The sequence below is a fragment of the Rhineura floridana genome, chromosome 11 (assembly GCF_030035675.1).
Source record: "Rhineura floridana isolate rRhiFlo1 chromosome 11, rRhiFlo1.hap2, whole genome shotgun sequence".
NCBI classification, from domain to species: Eukaryota; Metazoa; Chordata; class Lepidosauria; order Squamata; family Rhineuridae; genus Rhineura; species Rhineura floridana.
In genome coordinates, this window is record NC_084490.1 from 48,271,190 (window position 1) to 48,292,129 (window position 20,940).

General features: G+C 41.8%; 1 protein-coding gene across 1 annotated transcript in view; it reads right to left on the minus strand.

The window, feature by feature from the left end:
- Positions 1–20,940, minus strand: part of SMARCD2 (SWI/SNF related, matrix associated, actin dependent regulator of chromatin, subfamily d, member 2) — a 46,163-nt gene that overhangs the window by 22,586 nt on the left and 2,637 nt on the right. Inside the window, exon 2 of the mRNA XM_061590203.1 lies at positions 5,455–5,642. Coding sequence (XP_061446187.1) covers positions 5,455–5,642 — 188 coding nt within the window. The remainder of the gene's footprint in view (positions 1–5,454; positions 5,643–20,940) is intronic.

Sequence of the window (20,940 nt, forward strand, 5' to 3'; positions counted from 1 at the left end):
GGGCTTGAAGGTTAACTGCCTTGGCAGGAAATAGGTGTTAAGAAGGTGCAGACAGAGTTCCAGAAAATCACTAGTCTTATTCAGCAGAAAACAGTCAGCTGCTCTTGCACTAGTTGGGTTGGATATCCATACACACCCACACACATCTTCGCAGCACCATTCGTGCCCCTGTGAAAGCAGAGGGTGCTTTCTGTAACCATGATGGCTATGCTCTGCCTCCAAAGTTGGAGACAGCATGCCTCCGAGTAGCATTTGCTGTAAACTGCCAAAGGGCAGAGTGCTCTTGCGCTCAAGTCCTGCTTGCAGGCTTCCCGTAGGCATTTGGTTGGCCACTGACAACAGGATACTGGACTAGATTGGCCATTGGCCTGACCTTGCAGGCTCTTCTTATGTTATGTTACTTGGGGGCTTCCCTAAATCATAATACTTTTTAAGGGTGGGTGTAGCTTATCCTTCTGACAAGGTGGTCAAGAGTTTCCCCTCTCCTTACAATAAAAACAAATTAAGCTGCCGTTTTAAGTGGCAAGAGAGAAGCCTAGGAGCTTTTCAACTTCATTTTGACTAGAATGCACCAATGGGAGCAACACTAAGGTAATAGTGCCATTTCTAATGAGGTATTCTGTTCAAAATCAAGATAGAACACTGTTTGGCTGCTCTGCTGCTGTTTGAAGCAGCAACAGTGTTTTTATTGTGGGGGGGATCTTAAGCTGCTGCCCTACCCAAAACCAACAAAAAAAGGCTGGAGGGAATACTTCAGGCTAGTGTTATTCTTAGCGCTGCAATAACCCATTAAGCTTCTCCACAAAAGCTACGAAGTCACTCTGTTGCCATGGCCTAATTATTATCAAGTAAAGTTCAGGATTCCAGCAGTCTCTGCTTCCTACAATGGCTGAGGGTATATATGGATGGCCTAATCCCAGCAGCCAATAGATCCTACAGGTCTCCAGAATGACAACTCTTTGGTTAGTACTACTGGTGACTCAGTCACCTCCATAACAAATCTCTGGAATGGGGAATTCACATCCAGTGATAAATATAGCCATTTCTAAGCACCCTCTCCCATTGGCTAGGCACCATGCTGCTCTTTGGTACCACTGACAATATGGCCGTTGGGGCAAAAGTAGAGCAGAGGTGAAGACAAGAAGTCTGGGGCAGAGTTAGACAGTTACAGCTCATATGAGGACCTTCTATGGCACTGAGGAAGGCAAAGCACACATTCTTTATCATCGTTGCATCTGCTCAATGCTGTCCAGTACAGTCATTCCAAATAGCATGTGGTCTAATGAGAACTAGACCTCCAGCTTATGATCTTGACTGCTCTGTAAGCTACTGATATATTTATTTGTTTAACGTTTAGCAGACAGTTTCCCGCATCCAATCCAATTTGTAATCCCCTTTCATGACAAAACCCCTAGGCCAAGCTACCCTCAGTCTCATCTTAATTGTTCTTGCTTTGGATGAATTTCCATGGTTGAAAGCAGAGGATTTGGACAAGATTCTTGGAACAGTCTAACCAATTATTCATGCTTGGGATCCTTGCTGTTTTTGGCTGATTCTAACTAGTAATTCTAACTTGGTGAGATGGATATCGGGGGCACTGTTTTCAGTGGTTCTGATCCTACGTCCAGGCTTGGTTTCAGAGAACAGCATTGGGCGACTGTCTTTCGCCCCCCTGGCATGACACATCACTCTTCCCCACTGCTGATCTCAGACCTTTTAGGACTGCCCACAGCAAAGCGTTGCCCCAGTTATTGTTTTTGCCCAACCTACAGCATTTTCATTGGACACACCATGGAGTGGCAACAAGTTGATCTACCAAACAGTTTTGATTTCTGCATGAAGCTGATTTAATAGAGAAATGCACTGGAGCTGTATTTCTCCAGATTTTGAAGTAAAAAGGGGCAGAGGTTGACTAGCATTATGTGTGTCTGACTTCAGAGAACAGAGCTGGAGATGTACTGAAGCCAGCACAACTGACAGTGTGTGTCTATCCATAGCCTGCGGGTGCTCCTGGATCCATCTTTGTCATTAAGAGGCCCAGGTAACCTCAGTGGCTAGGAGTGCCTTTTTTTACCAGCTTTGGCTGGTAAGACAGTTGCAGCCGTTTCTGCACCAGGAGAGCCTGACCACTGTTGCCTGTGCACTGGTAATCTGCAGGCTTGATTACTGTAATACACTGTGTGGGGGGCTGCTCTTGAGGTTGGTCCAGAAGCTACAGCTAATGCAAAATGAGGTGGCGCAACTGCTCATTGGGACAGGACATCACAAACATGCTACCCTGTTGCTGAAATAATTGCACTGGCTGCCAATTAGCTACCGGGCTAGGTTCAGGTTACTGGCTTTGGTGTATAAAGCCCTGTACAGCTTGGGACCAGGATAACAAACGTCTTACCCCTTATATACGCAGTTTATCATGGTGCTCTGTAGGTGAGGGCCTCCTGTAGATACCATCTCATCAGGAATTCTGTTCCACACAACTTAGGAAGTGGACATTTGGTATTGTGGCATCTACCTTTTGGAATTCACTCCTCTTAAATATTAGACAGGCACCATCTCTGTTGTCTGCTCAGTCCCTATTGAATACCTTCCTCTTTCAACAAGCCTTTTAAGTAGAGACCTTATCCTAGTCTGTGTTGGCATTGTTTTTAAAGATGTTTTTAAAGCTTTTTTTAAACAAAATGTTTTTAAGATGCTTTGTTTTTAATATGTTTTTAGTGTTTTATTGCTTGTTTACAGCCTTGAGCTCCTTTTGGGAGGAAGGGTCGGATATACATTTAATATTAAGTAAATAAAATAGTTGGAAGAGGCTGGCTGTGCCTATTAGTCTGATGGTTTACATCTCTTTGTAGAAGGTGTGGCCCCTGGTCCTCTTCAGAAGGCTGCATTACAATCACTCCTAAAAGAAGTCCTATTTGGAGTTATGAAATTATCTAAATGCCTAGAACATACTTTTTGGAACCATGTTAAAGAGCTGATGATGGTGGCCCAATTCCAGACTCTCCTGGATGAGAATGGACTTCTGGTCTCCTTTTAAATGGATGTTTTGCCTGATGTGCCACCTGTGTGCCTCCCTCAACTGGGACTTTGCCTCTATAACTTATGCTTTGGTAACTTACATCACTATAACACACTCCACATGGAGCTATCTATGAGGATTGTTTAAATCCTGCTTTTCACCTTAAGTCCTCAGAGCAGTTTAAAACATCTATGAAGCTAAACAGATACACAAAGAACTATGTACTCAAAAAGTGAACAAGACGCCAGCCCCAATGGACCAGAAGTTGGCATCTGATGGTCCCTCCCACAGAGCAGATAGTGTCATTTGATCCTGTGGGGCAGGCAGGAACTATCCAGCTGGAACACGGCTTGATGTTTTCTTTGTCAGTGCCTCCCTCCCTTTCTTTTTCCTTCCCACAGGGTAGTTGGTATTGATTGATTATCCTTGGCCATAATGCCTGGTTGTTGTTTCTTCGTGACCTACATGGCTTGGGTTCTGAACCTCTGAAGAAATACCTCCGCTGATAAGTTCCACCCCCACTCCCATTCACAGAGCTCCAAGGAAGCTCTACTGTTAATAATAATAATAATAATAATAATAATAATAATAATAATAAATCATCTTTATTTATACCCCGTCCTTTTTCCAAAACTGGAACTCAGGGCGGCTTACAACTAAAAATGGGTACATATAATTTGGACATATAAAAATCTACATTTAAAATAGAATTAAACTCATTAAACTCATTATTCCCATCCAGAATCTTACCAGTGGAAAAATTCCCTGCCCAGCAAGGCTATCCTGCTTAACGGCTTTTTGGCAGCACAGGAAAAGGGTTTTAGGGGACAACCCCAACCCCCAACCAGCAATGGCAGGGCTTAATAGAGCTTCATAGCTTCCGATACATCCACAGATCCACTGCTTGGGCCTGCCAGAGCAGAAGGTAGGGGTTAGGAAAAAATGTCTCTTTGCTACACCACCTCTCAGGCTGGTGCAGCAAAGAGGCCTGGATCAGGCCTGTTGCAGTCATGTGATGACAGCAGGGCCAGCTCAGAATCCAGCAAATTCTGTGCTATTCCTGCAATGCCCCTTCCCTATCCCCCAAATGCCCCCTTTCCAGGTTTTCTGCTGGCTACTACAGTAGCTGGTATACTATTGGCGGTAGCTTCTGCCTTCTGGGCAGGTACATGGGGGCTCCCATGTCAGCAGCAGAGCTCTTCCACCGGCGGAGGCCAGCAGATCTGGCCTGGCCTGAGGGACAGCTCCACCTCATTCTAACCACCTACAGCATGGCGGGTTGGGTTGTTCTGCCTACTCAGAATGCTTTTTAATTTAAGATGGGTAATTATTTGTTAAAATCTTGCCATTATTTATTTTTATAGTGTTAAAAGGTATTTTACTCTTTTTATTGCCTTTTATTTCAATCTTTTAATGAAATTTTCTCCAAGTAGTTCAGAAAAAAGCATAATTAAATACACAGAAGCTGTAACAATTAAATGTGCTTTGTTGTCTATCTTTGGTTAAATCCTTTTTTAGGGGTCCTACCCACCTTGCTCCAGAACTATCCAAGCCTGCTTTTGTTCAAAAATAAATTTAGAGCTGCAAGCTATAAGGAAAGGAAAGAAAAAGCAACAGGAGGAAAGGTGTTGGAGGAAGGTATATATGGAGTTCACAAAAGGATGTTATGTTCAGTGCCCGCCCAAAAGCACTCGAAAATCAAAATTGATTGTTTCTTCTCTGCTTGTCATTTATACTTTTTTTGCCAAGTCTGCAATCCTACACACACTTACTTGGGAGTGTCCCAATGAACTAAGTGGGATTTATTTCCAAATAAATATACATATGATTGGGATGCATGCCAGCTGGTGTCTGAGCTGTGGCAGTGACCAGATATGAGCTAACCATCAGGAGCCTGGAGATTGGTGTTGACAGAAAAAAATGGAACTCAAGACCAGAGAGCAAGTCAGCTTAGAGGATAAACCAGGAGGCAGGACTGAAAGGATACAGGAACATGACAGAGCTCAGGAAGATGATGTAGCTCAAACAAGGCTCAATGGGAACAGGAAACCCCCTTAAACTCCTTTCTGTCCGGAAGGATCCAATGAGCAGCCTGGACAGACTGCGTCAGCCAAAGTAAGTCCTGAAACTATTCACTCCCTATGTAGATACTGCAATAAGCAGTTTGGCTTACACCTGGGGTAGCCATAATATCCGAGCTCTCTCATTTGAACACCTGCAGCTGCTGACAGCCAGTTATGCAAGCCAGCTTTTACTTTTACCACTAGAAATGTTGTATGTTGTAAAGGAATGGGGAGGCTAAGAAATTGCCCCCATTTGCAAATAACACCAATATGAATACAAGTCTTGCCCTGTATTCTACATGCACACCCTGCAACGCATATACACATTATATACGTGTGTTCCAGCTAAAAACCAATCCTCCCTTAAGCACTTACCCTCGCCTTTGGGTTAGTGATGGAGGCAGCTGGGTCTGTGGCACAACCAGGCGCTTCCGGAACGGATCCATCATGGACTGGGGCATTCCAGGTCTCAGTGGAGAAGCTGTTCCATACGGAGGCCCTGAGGGAGATCCCACTTGCAATCCTGCCATGGGCATCCGGCCACCAGGCAGCATCCCAGGGCGCTGGCAAGAAAAAACAAAAAGCATTCTAGGAAACTGGGCCCTGTACACACCGGGAGTTCATAAGCAGCCGCCTGGCTGAAGTCACTCTATTTTCCAAAGCAGGGCAAAGTACAACAGACAAATCCACACTAAAAGCTCAAGCTGTTTTAATGGTCTTCCAAAGAAACACTGGGGAATGTAGATCATGGAGTGAAAAAAGCAACACACCTTTGAGAATTTGCAGCACTCTTACAAAACTACAGTTCTTGGCGCACCCATGACAATTAAACCAGCTTTAAGTCTATAGTATAGATGAGTATTAAGAGCAGATATGATGGAGAATGGTCCACTGCAACAGATCTTATGTAAGAGTGCTCACTTCTTTAATAGCTGTGCTTGAATTTACCACATTTACTCTGTGCCATTAAAAATCGTACAGACAGTAAACATTTGAGGCAGGTATATTTCTCCCATCACTGTTATGCTGGGGAAGCTGCACTTGACAACATTCACCCTTCTGGGCAACTGAAAGAGGTATGGAAATCCTGGATTAAGACAGACAAGCTGAGTTGCTATATCAAAGGTCACCAAACCATTGCCCAAGGGCACCATGATGGCTAAGAAGGCCTTCAATTGTGCCCCCAGCAGGTAGCCCAGAATCTGAGCTTTCATCTTTCAAAAGTCTCTAGCCCTCCTAGAAAGAAAGTTTTGGGGTAAAATGTGCAGTTATCCTTCAAAGTGATTTATGTAAAATGAGCCAGTCTAGCTGCTCCTGCATGTTCTTAGCCAATGAGTGAAGTCAGAGCTGTGACTGATAAGTGAGTTGTCTGGACATCAGGAACCCCTGGGATCCTAAAGAGCAACTGTTTTGTCCTTCCCTTTTAGTGCATGCTTCCTGCTATTGTCTTTCCCCCCCTAGTTCTTGGAATTTCCATTGTTTGTCCTTCCTTTTTTACCTAGCAAGCAGTGTGCATCATTCTTATGCTGGGTTAGTCTGAGATCAGGTGGTGCCTAGAAATTATTTTCTGCCAATACTACTTAATAGTGTGGGTGAATGTTAAAAAAAAATCCCCCTCCCACCAAAAGGCAAATGTGAACATTTTGCAAAGAGGGTTAGGCATGGGACTGGTCTTAAGAATTTACTGTACAGTTAAATTACAGTACAGCAGGGCCCTGCTAATACGGCGGGTTAGGGACCAGGCCCCCGCTGTAAAGCGGGGCCCCATAGACTATAATGGGCCGCGTCGCGTGAAAATGACGTCAAAATGGCACGCAATGCAAAAAACCCACCGTATTAGTGGAACAAGCACTGTAAGAGCGGGGCCTTTCCCTGATTGAAAACTGCCACATGAACGAAGCGCCGTAAAGCGGGGCCCTACTGTACAATGGTATACATGTCTACTCAGAAGTAAGTCTGTGTTTAATGGGGCTTACTTCCAGGTAAATGGGTACAGGATGGCAGCCTAGGCTTTGGTTCAAGATTAGCATAGGTGAAAAATGGTTTTTTTGTGTCTTTAACAGCTGTATGAAGGCAGAAATTCAACAAGACAAGCCTTTTCTAGTATGGAAATACATTATGGGAAAAGCTTCACCATGTCGTTGTCGTTATGTGCTTTCAAGTCGATTAACGACTTATGGCGACCCTATGAATCAGTGACTGTCATGACTACTCTCTAATTTTGTGTTATGCCAGACCCCTCATGGCAGTCATTTTGTGACTGGTGCTCCCAGCACTTTCTAAAAATTTGAAATGTGCTTTCTGGATCAAACAGGTTGGCTGCTCCTGTGCTATATGCTCAAGAGAGTGACAAGGAAGAGGAAGCAGACTCTCTCCTCACCTTCAGCTTAAGTTAGTGGCCCACATGGACAACAGAGCAAGAGTGGTTCTCTATTGGAAGAGCCACCTGAGTCCTCCAGGTGCCTACAGTGGCATTCTCTTGCTGCTGATAGTTATAAATATAAGAACATGGGTAATTGGTTGAGGTTGCTTCCTCATATTAAAAAAAACTTAAAATTAACTGATTTTGATCAAAAAAGCAAAGCTTATGTCTAACAATGGAATCATAGATGGTATGAGAAGGTGAATGTGAGACACTAAACCCACCCCCAGCTCCAGTTTCAGGCAGCATTTGGCGAGAAGAGTATAATACATTTTCCTTTTATTGACTGCACTGAGTAGAATCTTCCTTCATCAACACTCACACTATTACACTTTCCACCATCCTGAGAATATAATATGGAACAGAAACCAGAGAAAAGTTGCAGGCAAGACCCTCCTTTGTCTACAAGTGAGATTATTCTTCTTACATAAGAGGGGTTCCTATGCAGACTCTTTTACAGGTTGCCACTGCCTAGCCATTTCCATAGAACTCCTGGGACATGCACACACTGCTGGTGTAGCATAGTGGCTAAGAGACTTGTCTGTAGACTGGCAAAACTCCAGTTCAAATCTGACTTCAAACTGCAAAGTCAATAGGCAGCATTAGAAAAGTCCTATCTGCAATACGGGAGTTACACGTTGAATAGCTACTGTACGGATTTCAAGGAACATACTCAAAGCACTTTCAACTTATTCCAAAGCTCTATGAACCCCCAAAACATTTGGCCAAAGAGGGATTACCAACTGTAGGAGTGTAGCACAATATCACTAGGAGCCCCTGCATCCTAAACAGGTCAACCTTGTACCAACCGTGGAACACTTGGCAACACATTATAATTCACCACCACTACTAGACCACAGATTTTGGCCAGGCTCAATAATGAACCATGGTTTCGAGCACACAAGTGAGGATCAGCTTTCTTATTCCTACTCCATTGAGTTAAATTACTATGTCTCTTGGTATGCAATCTCAGGTGAAGAGGTTTTACATGGTGGTTAGAGTGGCAGGTGGGATGTGTATGTGTTCATAATAACCTCTTCACTCCACCCCACCCACCCCCCGACAACACATTTGGAAACTATATACCCTGCTGTACCCTCTGTTTCTCTGTGTTGCACTGGAGGCTGTCCCAGCTGGTCATGACAATTATATTTCTAGTTAACATTAACAACCATATTTGTGGACCCCCCTTCTCCATTCCTCATCAGAACCTGGAGCACTTGGGCCCTATGACCCATTGCCTTAGGAATCACCAATGTGGTGCCCTCCATAAATTGTTGATAATCTTTTACTAATGGCCATGCTGCCTGTGGTTGCTGGCATGTCATTTTTCTAGCTACAGCAGCCAACCACTTTCTGATGGAATACATTATTACAGTTCTCATGGAGACTCCTTCCATATATCAGGACAGGCTGCTGTTTACACTAGACTCCTTCATTATCCCCTTCCTTACATCTCTATGGCTTCAGAAGGATCTTTGTCCTAATGCAGCAAAAGCTAGTGGGAAGGGAAGGTTCCTTCATTTGCCTGGTTTACACAATAAGTCATGGTTTGTTTAACATATCACAGATTAACCACAATGTTTTTCTACAGACAAACAAACCATGTCTGGTTTCTCCAAAATTCAGTTTGTTCCCAAAATAAAGCAAAAATATTGGATCTTACAATGGCACTTAGACAAAGCAGCCTGTTCACATCTGCAGCTCTAACAGTGGGGTCCTTGGACCACTCTTTTCTATCCAGGAAGCCGCTTTTCCAAGGATTAGGGCCCCGGATCATCAGACAAAACCAGGCTCTTCCACTCTTAGTTTTATGTGTAACTGTACAAAGGAGAGACATTCTTCCCACCACTAGAACTCATTATCAAGAGAAGCTGCACTACTCACATTTCTCCTGCTCATATAATTATTAAAGGCATGTCTAGGACAGAACTCAGTAACTCAAAGTCTGCTAGAGACTGCTAATTTGATTGGGAAAGTGCATGCTGGATCTGCCATGTTTCACAGCTGCACTTAGCTCAGGTTACCTATGTACCCGGCTTGTTTATGAAGTCCTCCAGGGGCATTTGATTGTGTACGCGCGCACATACACACCTGCCCTCTTGAGCCTACTTCAGAAGGGACTTGCACTCCCTTGCCCTGTGGGATCTGAAATAAGCTTCTGCTGCCAAGGAGCTGATGCAGCTGCCAAAGCCACCAAGCCAGCAGGGCAACATTTCAGCTCTCCCTGACAGGCCCAGGCAGTAACTCTAGCCTGCTGCCTCTCCCACACAGAAGTCAGGCAAAGGGGGTTGGGCAGCACCATACAAGTTCAACGGTAAAACAATTGCCCACTGCAGTGAATACTGGAAAGAAACAAATTCAGAGGAGAGTTAAGAGCATGTGAACAGGCAGAAGAAAAGGCATACACAGAAAGCCTAAAAGAAATGGACATGTTAGCTTATGGAAACAAAGATGAAAGCAAATACACTGTTTTCAAATGTCTGAAAAGCTGTCAGACAGGGGAGAACCACGGTTAACTTCCCACCACAGCCATAAACTCACTCTGTGGGTTAGATAAGCCACTCTCACTCAGCCTCAGCTCTGCACCTCTTTCAATTTACAACAGGGCATTGCAGACTCTACAATAAGTGCTGATAATATTAGCCTACTTTACAGGGTTGTAATAAAGATGACAAAGATAATATATGTGAAATGTGATGTATAAATACCGATTATCTTCATTCACTGAGGATACTACAAATGGCAATAAGTGTAAAGCACTAGAAGACAGATTTAGGCTGAAACTCAGGATAAACGTCCAGACTATAGGAGCAGCATGTCAGTAATGGAGTAAGTTGCCTAGAGAAGTTGTGGAATTGCTTTCCTTGGAGATTTTTCAAACAGAGATTGGGCAAGCGGCTGTTAGAATTATTTAGGTTTAGAGACAAAGTAGATAACCTGCACTGTGCATCCAGGTCTATGAGTCTCTGGACTAAGTTATTTGGCTGTTTAATAAACTCTGATATTTAAATACTACAAACTGATTACTGTTACTTGTCCTTCACCCCTCCAAGGAACTTTGTTAAATTCTAGTAAGAAGGTTCATAAATAATTGTCAGCATCCTCACAAAAACAACTTCCAAGGTTGCCCCTCTTCCTTCCTTCCTAGCCAACTCCTTTTCCCCTCTAATCAATTATTACATATTCTGGGCCAGTGTTGACTTTGGCTCAGAAAAAGGATACTGTACAGTTATCCCCAGCAGTCTTCAAACAAATGAAGCAATCTACATTACTTTGCTGTTGCTTGGCTTTGCCATTTTATATGATAAATTCTCTTTTCATTCCCCTCTTTTATCAGTCCCAACCTCTCTTATCATCCTGAATGCTGCCCACATGCATATAACGAAAGGCAGAGAGTCTTCGCAGGGGTCATTAATGATAGATGCATTTGTAGCATCCTCACACTTTTAAAGAGCAAGTTCCCCTATTTTATATACAAGGGTCATGTTCTGTGAAATCCGGTTGATATCCCAGAGTTCCACACCAATGAGATAATTTCTTTGGGAAGACTTAGTTTCCTGTCATGGTCAGGAAGTGACATAGGACCACTTCACACGTTTTGTGTTTAGAGGTACATGCAAGAAATGTAGTGTCAATGTGATAAGCATTTATTTGGTTGTTTATTAAATTTACATCCTACCCTTCCTCCCACAAGGAGCCCAGGGTGGCAAACCAAAGACAAAACACTAAAAACATCATACAGGTAAGCTGACTAGATATGCAATGTGGCAAACACTGAATAAAGTATGAAATGGCACCAATCGCTATAACTGGGGGCAAATCTCCCCAAATCAAACTAATTATCAATCTTGGAAAGAGAAAGTGAGTGAGTGAGTGGGTGAGTGAGTTACTGTAAATCGAACTGCTGTCTGGATGATCCTTCTGAAAATTGGATGCCCTGATAAATTTGTGAATATTTTGTGACTCCTCCATGACAACATGACGGCGACAATTTTGGATAACAATGGCTCTCAAAATGCTCCAGTCAAAGTGGGATCAGGCATCAAACAAGGATGTGTCATTGCTCCGACCTTATTTGCTACTTTCATCGCCATGATTCTACACCGAGGGAAACTTCCCACTGGCGTGGAAATCACATACCAAATAGATGAAAAGCTTTTTAATCTCAGTAGGCTGAAAGCAAAAAGTAAGGTAATTACAACCTCTGTCGTAGAACTTCAATATGCCGATGATAATATAGTCTCCGCACATTCAGAGGAAGATCTTCAAACTATCCTAAATGTCTTTGGAGGAGCATATGAAAAGCTTGGGCTCTCGCTTAACATCAAAAAAACCAAAGTGCTTCATCAGCATCAAGTGCGAACCAATCTCTCTGTAGCACCATCAATCCAGCTTAATGGTGCGATGCTGGAAAATGTCGATTATCTTGGCAGCCATCTCTCTGTAAAAGCTGACATCAACACTGAAATTCAGCATCGTCTGAGCTCTACGAGTGCCGCATTCTCCCAAATGAAGCATAGAGTGTTCGAGGATCAGGTTATTCGCAGGGAGACCAAAATGCTTATTTACAAAGCCACTGTACTACCGACCTTACTGTAAGCCTATGAAACATGGACCATCTATAAATGCCACTCCCAACTTCTTGAAAGATTCCACCAACGCTGCCTCCGGAAAATTCTGCAAATTACTTGGGAAGATAGGCGGACTAATGTTAGTGTATTGGAAGAAGCAAAGACCACCAGTGTTGAAACAATGATCCTCCAACATCAACTTCGCTGGACCTGCCATGTTGTTCAAATGCCTGATCACCGTCTTCCAAAGCAGCTACTTTACTCCCAACAAGGACGGAAAACAGAATATCGGTGGACAGCAAAAGAGGTTTAAAGATGTTCTCAAAGCTAATCTAAAAAAATGTAACATAAGCATCGAGAACTGGGAAGCCTTGGCCCATGAGCGTCCCAATTGGAGGTCGGCCATTATCAAAGGTGCTATGGACTCTGAAGCACGAGTACAGGGCGAAAGGGACAAACGAGCTAAGCGGAAGGCACGTCAAACAAATCCTCATCGTGACCGTCTTCCATCTGGAAACCTATGTCCTCACTGTAGGAGGCTGTGTGGGTCTAGAATTGGCCTCCACAGTCACTTACGGACCCACTGTTAAAGACCTGGAAGACGTGATGAGCTTCCGCTGGGCCTTGAAGACCTGGCTCTTCAGGCAGGCTTTTGGGGTAGGTTAGGTTTTTACTGTTATGGTTTTAAATTTTAATGTTTTAATGTATTGGTTTTTTTATCTTGTACGTCGCCCAGAGTGGCTGGACAACCAGCCAGATGGGCGACTAATAAATTTAATAAATAAATAAATAAATAAATAAAAATAAAGACAATCTTACTCGGCCACGAATGATCACCAATGAATGAATGACATGTACTTTCCCCAGAACATGCGGCTTAGCTCACTTGCTTGAACTATCTACAATGCATTTGTTTTCTCCTTGCAATCTGAAATGTGAGAGTTGATATGTAGCATGATGTGGATAGATGGTTCTGTCTTGTACTGTGGAAGGGGAATTTAATGGACTCCATTGATTCTAAGAACCTGGAACCATTCTGCACTACTCTCCAGGTAACTTAGATGGGATGATTACACATACATAAGCAATTTATATATTTGTCTGCTTGTTATTGTTCAAATCCACAAACTTCCCATGAGGAATGGTTTTAGTTACATGCTCACCTGCGGTCTATTTTTCATGCCCCAAGAGGAACACTTAGTTCAGCCAGGTGGATGCCTCAATTGCCACTACCTCTTCCCCAAGGAATGAGACAACCATCTGCAGTTTTGAAAAAGCTGCTTCTTTCTTTATACAGCTTTCTGATTATAGCAAATTTTCCTGGCTTAGAATACTGTCCTTTCTTGCCATAGAATCATGCCGGCCTGAAGTCATCAGTCCACTTCTCTTGTGTAAACCTACATACACACACGTATATAATCTTAAACACAGCATCCAAAATGCAGCAGCTACTGAGTAACTATGGTATTTGAAAACACTGATCAGAGGGAAAGCAGGAAGACACAGAATGAAAACAACTGCCCCTAATTACTGAGGACAGTCTCTATTTTCCATCCCTGGTAAATCACTGTCCTTTTGTCTTTCGAAAGGATCTTGAAGATGCCTTTTTAACATTTCTAGTGGACACATATATTCTGGTATCCTGGACATTTCAGCCTCTTCTGCCACCGGTTTCCAGAAGTTAAATCTAGGGGAAATGGGTGAGTGAATGGATCTTGACTACTGCACAAGCATGCAAATGAATGCACATAGACTCAAAATGGCAATTCACAGCTGCCTTTTCAATCCCCGTAAATACTTATCCAGATAGTAAATAATGCTGGATGTGCAGTTTTATTGTGAGACTAAGCACACTTTAAACACTCTCCAGAGTTGTTGTTTTTTAAAAAAAGGAAACTGTGTTGAGTTTATTTACACTCCTGCTTCAGCAGCAGCCAGTAGAGAAGAGATCATTACCAGGTTAATGAATACAGCAAACACAAGGTAGAGAAGAATCTTACGTGTGTACTCCAGGTTGCAATGCCTGATGAAAGAACAGAAAGTTTACAAGTACACAAGGCAATCCCTATTTTAATCTGCAAGTTGTTGGAGGACATGAAAGACACTGAATACAAACTTCAAACAAAGTGGTCTATGCTCAACTTTCTTTAGAAGACTCATTTCCATAGCAACAATATGCCAGTTCCATGGCAAACAAGTCCCATGGTGAGTAAGTAAGTCACATTTCTCCTCTAACACTAAGCCACACCCAGACCACCAGTGCTATTGACACCATGAACATCTGCTTATTGAAATATGGGTGAGTCAGCATTCAATTGCCAATAATGGTTTTCACAGGTTTTATGCAACTCAAAGTCACTGTTAGAAAACCAAGAAGAGAACAGTGAGTGATAAAGTACTTGACATGAAAAAGTTAGCCTACTAAACACTTGCATATGGTATCAAAAAATTGCCTCAGTTTCAAAACTCTGTGTTCTCTTATCAGCTTGATACATGCGCCAAGGAAGTTCATTTCCACGATTCTACTCACAGAACTGCATCTTGAGAATTTCAGGTTTGATTTTAAAAAAAATTCTACTCTTACTGAAAATATGCAAATACTGCCTGCTAAAGGTCCCAGTGTCCAAGAAGCATTCAAGCCCTACACCATGGCTTGGCTTCTGACACATTCCCTAAAGCATGTACTAATCCATCTTCCTATCACACTTATCAAGTCTATATCCTGCCGCTGTCCTCTGGGGCAGTGCACATGGTTCTCCCCCGCCCTTTTATCCTCACAACACTGTGAGGTAGGTTAGACTAGAGATGAGAAGGTCCAGACAAAAATGAGTTTTTTTCTGAAGCTTTCTTGTTTTGTTTTTCAGAGAAAAATAGGGAAAAAAATCATTCTCCCCCACCCACATTTTCCCAATTTTTCCCCAGGCATTCATATCTCTAAGTTAGACTAGGCTGAGAGATAGTGATTGACCCAAAATCACCTAGTGAGGTTCATTCATGGCTTAGTAGGGATTTGAACCTGGGTTTCCTCAGTCCTGGTCCAACACTTGCCATTGTACTACACTGGCTCTGATTAACCCCTTAATCTATTAAGACTAATAAGGTGCCCCTGAATTAATTGGACAGCAGCTTTTAAAATTATTTTTAAAACAATTAATTGCCTTTAAAAATGGCAAACACCATCTTAAAAGAGGTACTTTCCTTCTTTCAAAAATAGATGGCACCTTCTTCTTCCAAAGTGATGACTGTAATGACATGTGTGTATAATTTAAAAACAAAGAAAGTATGCTTCTTGCTTGGATAATATTGTTGTTACTCATAAGGAAAATGGATAGATCAATTAATCTACTAAAACAAGTACATTAATTTATTAGAATTGCCCTATAATGGGTTACAGTCTTAAAAGAAAGCTAGATCTTTAGCAAGAGTGATTTATATATTTATATATCAACAAATTGAAAGCTTTATATATCAACAGAATACAAATCTCATGCCTACAAATCTACGGTGCAATCACATTTGGAATACTGTGAACAGTTGTGGTCACCTCACCTCAAAAAGAATATTGTAGAGTTGGAAAAGGTTCAGACAAGGGCAATCAGAATAATCAAGGAGATGGAGCAACTCCCCATCTGAGGAAAGGTTGCAGCATTTGGGGCTTTTCAGTTTAGAGAAAAGGTGAGTAAGAGGTTGCATGAAAGGAGGGTATAAAATTAGGCATGGCATGGAGAAAGTGGAGAGAGAGAAGTTTTTCTCCCTCTCTCGTAACAGTAGAACTTGTGGACATCCTATGAAGGTGAATGCTGGAAGATTCAGGGCAGATAAAAGAACATACTTCTTCACACAGCACATAGTTAAACTATGGAATTCACTCCCTCAAGAGGCAGTGATGGCCACCGGCTTGGATGGTTTAAAAGAGGATTAGACAAATACTTGGAGGATAAGGCTATCAATGGCTACTAGCCATGATAGTTATGCTCTGCCTCCATAGTCAAAGGTAGTATGCATCCGAATACCAGTTGCTGGAAACTGCAGGAAGGGAAGAGTGCTCTTGTGCTCAGATACTGCTTGTGGGCTTCCCATAAGCAACTGGTTGGCCACTGTGTGAGAACAGGACAGTGGACTTGATGGGCCATTGGCCTGATCTAGCACACCATAAGAGTAGTTGGCCCACTGAAACATACTATCTCATCTACTTATTAAGACCAACATGGCAGCTTCTATCTCATTGATTCCCCCCCTTGACAAGTACAGAGGAAACATACTAGGCCTCTCTTCATATATTTTGCTTTCTGCCTTGTGCAAAAAAAACAAAAACAAAAACCAGGAGTCAACCTCCATCCCTCTAGTCACAGGCCTGCAGGACACTACTTAGCAGATTCATCAGGCTGATACTTGCTAAAACTGCTGTACTTGGCTGCTTCTGTTTCCTGCTTCCTTGTTACAGAAGCGCCATCATCTCAAAAGGGAAGTGGACAGACGTGCAGGGGCACAGACTCTCTCACAGCTTTAATTTAAAAAATCACACTAGATTAGTAAAACATTCTTCATTTGCAAAGTAACGCTAGCACTCCTCACATGGGATGCATGTAATATTCACAAAGCATGTGCTTGCCATTGTCTGAAACTTATGCAATAACTGAGCCACTGTCTTCAGATTCTAACCACCAGTACGGGCTGCCTGCTAGCCTTTGCTAATATTTTCACAGCAGCACATGCATGAAGGGACTGTTGAAAAGCCAGTTCCAGTTACAAAAGAATAGGGTTGGAAGAGATGACCAGGCCATTAAGTCCAACTCCTTACCCCAAGGCAGGATACTCCATGCACCATAATTCAGTTTGTGATATACTACAACCATAGAAAGGAGCACACACACTGCACTACAAAACATGCCATCTGAACAAAAGGTTAGAGCAAGCAAGTCAAAATACAGGAAATGCAACACATACAGATTTTTTTTTAAAAAAAAAACCCAAATATTTAACCTCCTTCAACACTCCCCCCCAAAAGTAACTGGACACAGATTACTCCAAGAAAAATCCTCTTTCTAGTTAATAGCAATCCCTAATAATTCAGACAGTGTTGGGAGAGGACCCATGATCTCTGGTAGATGGATATTCCTGAATGAAATAAATACAATAAAAATGAACTGCACTGCAACTGTATTACAAAGGATTGAAGACTTGAAGATATTGCACTTTTAAGTTCAAGAGGGTGGAGGTGCTTTTATATCTCAATGAGGCAGACAACTTCAGAAAAAGATTTCCATTGCAAGGTGTCCAACATACCCATGTTCTACATAAACAAATTATATTTGAGGATTGAGACAAGAAATTTTATTATGAACCTTTTATCCAGTCCTATTAACAGGAGATCCTTTTTGAAAACACAGAGCTTGTTTACATGACTCCCCATTCTGCAGGCTGTTCCTGATCAGCGATATCCAACCAAGTCATACTCAAAATAGAACCATTTACATCAATGGACTTGAATGAACAAGTCCACTGATTTCAATGGGTCTAGTCCAAGTATGACTTGGCTGGATATCACACTGTGGTTCTTATCTTCAAGGTTCCAAGATAATATTCTTGCTATGCAAGAGAGACATTTTACATTTTTAATGGCTAGTCATATGAAAGAGTCATCATTTCCATCATCTTTCTTCTGTATTGGAACAGGAGCTTTTGATCATCTTGTCCCAAGGGCTTGGATTAGGGTAAAGATGTGTAGTATCCCAAAGAATCATTGTGAACTTCAGTTTGCACTTTGGAAATGAGATGAGGGCATATAATTTGACTGAAAAATAATGCAACTTTAGAACTTGGTATCCTGGAGTGTTAATTATGGGTTGTTATACTTTATCAACAAGAACGAAAAAGAAGCAACTAGTTCTCCAAAGTGCCACAGATGAATGTTTATTGTAGCTCAACACATTTTGGAACTGAAGTTCCTTCTTCAGGAGCAATCTTAGGCAGCAATATTTGTGTAAGGTGCTTCAGAAAGTCTAAGATTGGTCCTGAAGAAGGAACTTCAGTTCCAAAATATACTGAGCGATAGTAAAAATTCAGTGGAGCATTGTTGATATATATATTACATTAGCACATGCTAAGATCCACATCCCAGCTGAAGATCCATTGCCAACTCTTTATGTCTCCTGATGTTTTTCCTGCTCTTGCTGTCTCTGCATCTTCACCAGACAACCCCCCCACCGGAATCGACCCCTCCCTGCAAGTAGTTTACAGCCATGTTAAAAATACAATGCAAGACAACTAACAGGAATTTTTAAAATTCCTGATCTGCATTATTAGATCTGGGAATGCTTTTTTTATAATATTCATGTGAATTTTTAGATATATTTTATAACTTATTTTTTGTATATTATTTACTTTGTTTTCATTTTATGTATTTAGAGATTTATTGCTCAATTATATTACTTAAAATGTGGATTGTTGTTATTGGCAACTGTACTGAATGCAGAATTTATATTGATTTTTCTTGAAATTTAAATCACTTTGAGATTTTTTGAAATATAAAGTATACAAGTTAAATAAATAAATAAATAAATAAATAGAGGTTGAGAAAATTAATGAACCTATGATGTTGCATATGATGTTATTAGGTTCTGTAATAGTGTTACCTTGGTAGATACAAGGACAAAGTTGGCATCTCAGTTTGTTGCAGCGTTTGGGCCCTGTGTTTGTGTCTGCGTTTTGTGGCCTGTTGTTGCTGGTAAGTAGCTATTTCAGGTTGACTTACAGACTGTAAGCAAGTACAGCCGACCTCCAAAATGAGTGGGGAGACACTGTCCAAGATAGGGTACAGATATGATACATATGTACTATAGTTGGAAGCTATAGGTAACAACAAATGGTATTCTGTCATTTTTTCTTTTAGATTTATGCTACAGTTGATTGTTCCTGGTTACTAGTCCAGCTTCATTTATCTGCTTTTTTTACTTCACTGGACAGGTAGTGCAGTCTGAGAAATGTCCAGTACAAATCCGTAAGTTGCAAGTGTGTCCACTGAGACTGAACATGTGCCCTTCTGCATTCTACATAGGAAAAACAGTTCAGTTTCAACTCAACAGAATAAACACACACAAATCTGACATCAGAAATGGCAATATCCAAAAACCAATCAGAGAACATTTCAACCTATCAGATACTCTGTAACTGACCTTAAGGTGGCCATCCCTGGACAAACTTTAGTGTGAAACTGCAGAATTACAAGTTATCAGGCAATTCAGTCACCTGTTGCTCGAATCGAGATGATATTTTTAAAAAATCACACTAAATGTATTACAGAGCAATCCAATTCAGGGGAAGCCAGTGTAAGTTGTGTTGGAGCAAGAGAAACCAGAGTCATGTTCCGCCATATCAAACTGCTATTCAGGAACCTCTGGATAGACTGAATGCCGGCTCAGCCGGGAACTGCGCACAGGGACCAAAAAGTAAAAGCCTGCTCTACCAAATACCCATACCTAAGAGTAAGCCTCCTCCATTGATTTTTATCACAATGATTTTCGTAGACTGACCTGTTTCCCGGTGTAACTTTTGCCTGGATTAGGACCTGCAGGAACGCTCCAAACATGAGTTGGATGTGGCCTAAGACCTCAGGTCATGCCCCGGCACACCACTTTTTCAGATCTTACACTGGCTCATGCCAGATCCACTTGCACTGGTCTTGGCTGAGCCAGCCGGGTCACAGCTGGCCTGCCCTGGCTGAAGGACTTACATTGGTGTAGCCTGGCTGAGCCAGGACCCAGCCAGCTCAGCTGGAGATCCACTGCATCCAACTCCCCTCAGCCTGGCATAAATGCATGTTGGATTGTGCCCTTAGTTAGCTTACAAATGCTAGGATGTTTGCATTATCACCAACATTGCCTTGTTAATTGGTCCCTACAATTATTTTGTATTTAGGTGATTGTCACTGTTCTTTTTGTATTTCATTCCCTGTCGACCTCACTCCCCTACATCCCCCCACAGCCATCCATGGGTATATATGCTTGCCACTTTAATATTGTACCTCATGCAACTGATTAAGTAGATTGTGGTACATAAAAGCTTATACCACAATAAATGCATTGGTCTTTAAAGTGACACAAGATCCTTTGTTATTATTGCCACTAGTAATTATAGGAAATTAATTCAAACAAAATGAGACAAATAACAGTAGGCCTACTAATTTATATTGCATTCTTAATTTGCTAAATTCTCTACAGAGTTTATTATGCTCACTCCTGCAACAAATCTTTGAGGCAGAGCCCCATTTCTATTTTGCAGAAGAGGAACCTAATAAGGCTGGTAATACATGTTGCCCAAGCCCAATCAATGAGTTCATGGAAGAAGCAAGGGTCAAAATCAGGTATTTTAAACCAAGCCTAACTCTTGACCCACTGGACCACACTAGCTTTGACAATATGATAGAGATGAACACTAAGGCTGCTATCCTGTGCATACCTTCCAGGTAGTAAGTTCCATCAACTTACTTCTGTCTAAAGATACATAGGATTGTACTGTAAAGCATTTCTATCATTGTGTCTGAAACACACAGAGACCACATTGCTAGATAAGACAATATTTTGTTTCTAATTCCTGATGCATTGAGTAACACTATTTCAATGCATCTGTCTTTACAAACCTTCTCAAAGATCACACCCTCAAAACCACCTCAAAAACTGTGACTGTCTGAATGAAAACTGTTACCATTTTAAGGTGGCTTTTGAACAGATCCTACTGCCTTATCTTAAACAGGAAGAAGTATTTTGGCCATGAGCACTGGAACAATTTGTAAAGAAAGCTTCCCTTTTAAAAAGTGTTAATTCAACACATTTGTAATAAAAAGTCTCTGGAGGGCTACTATGTATG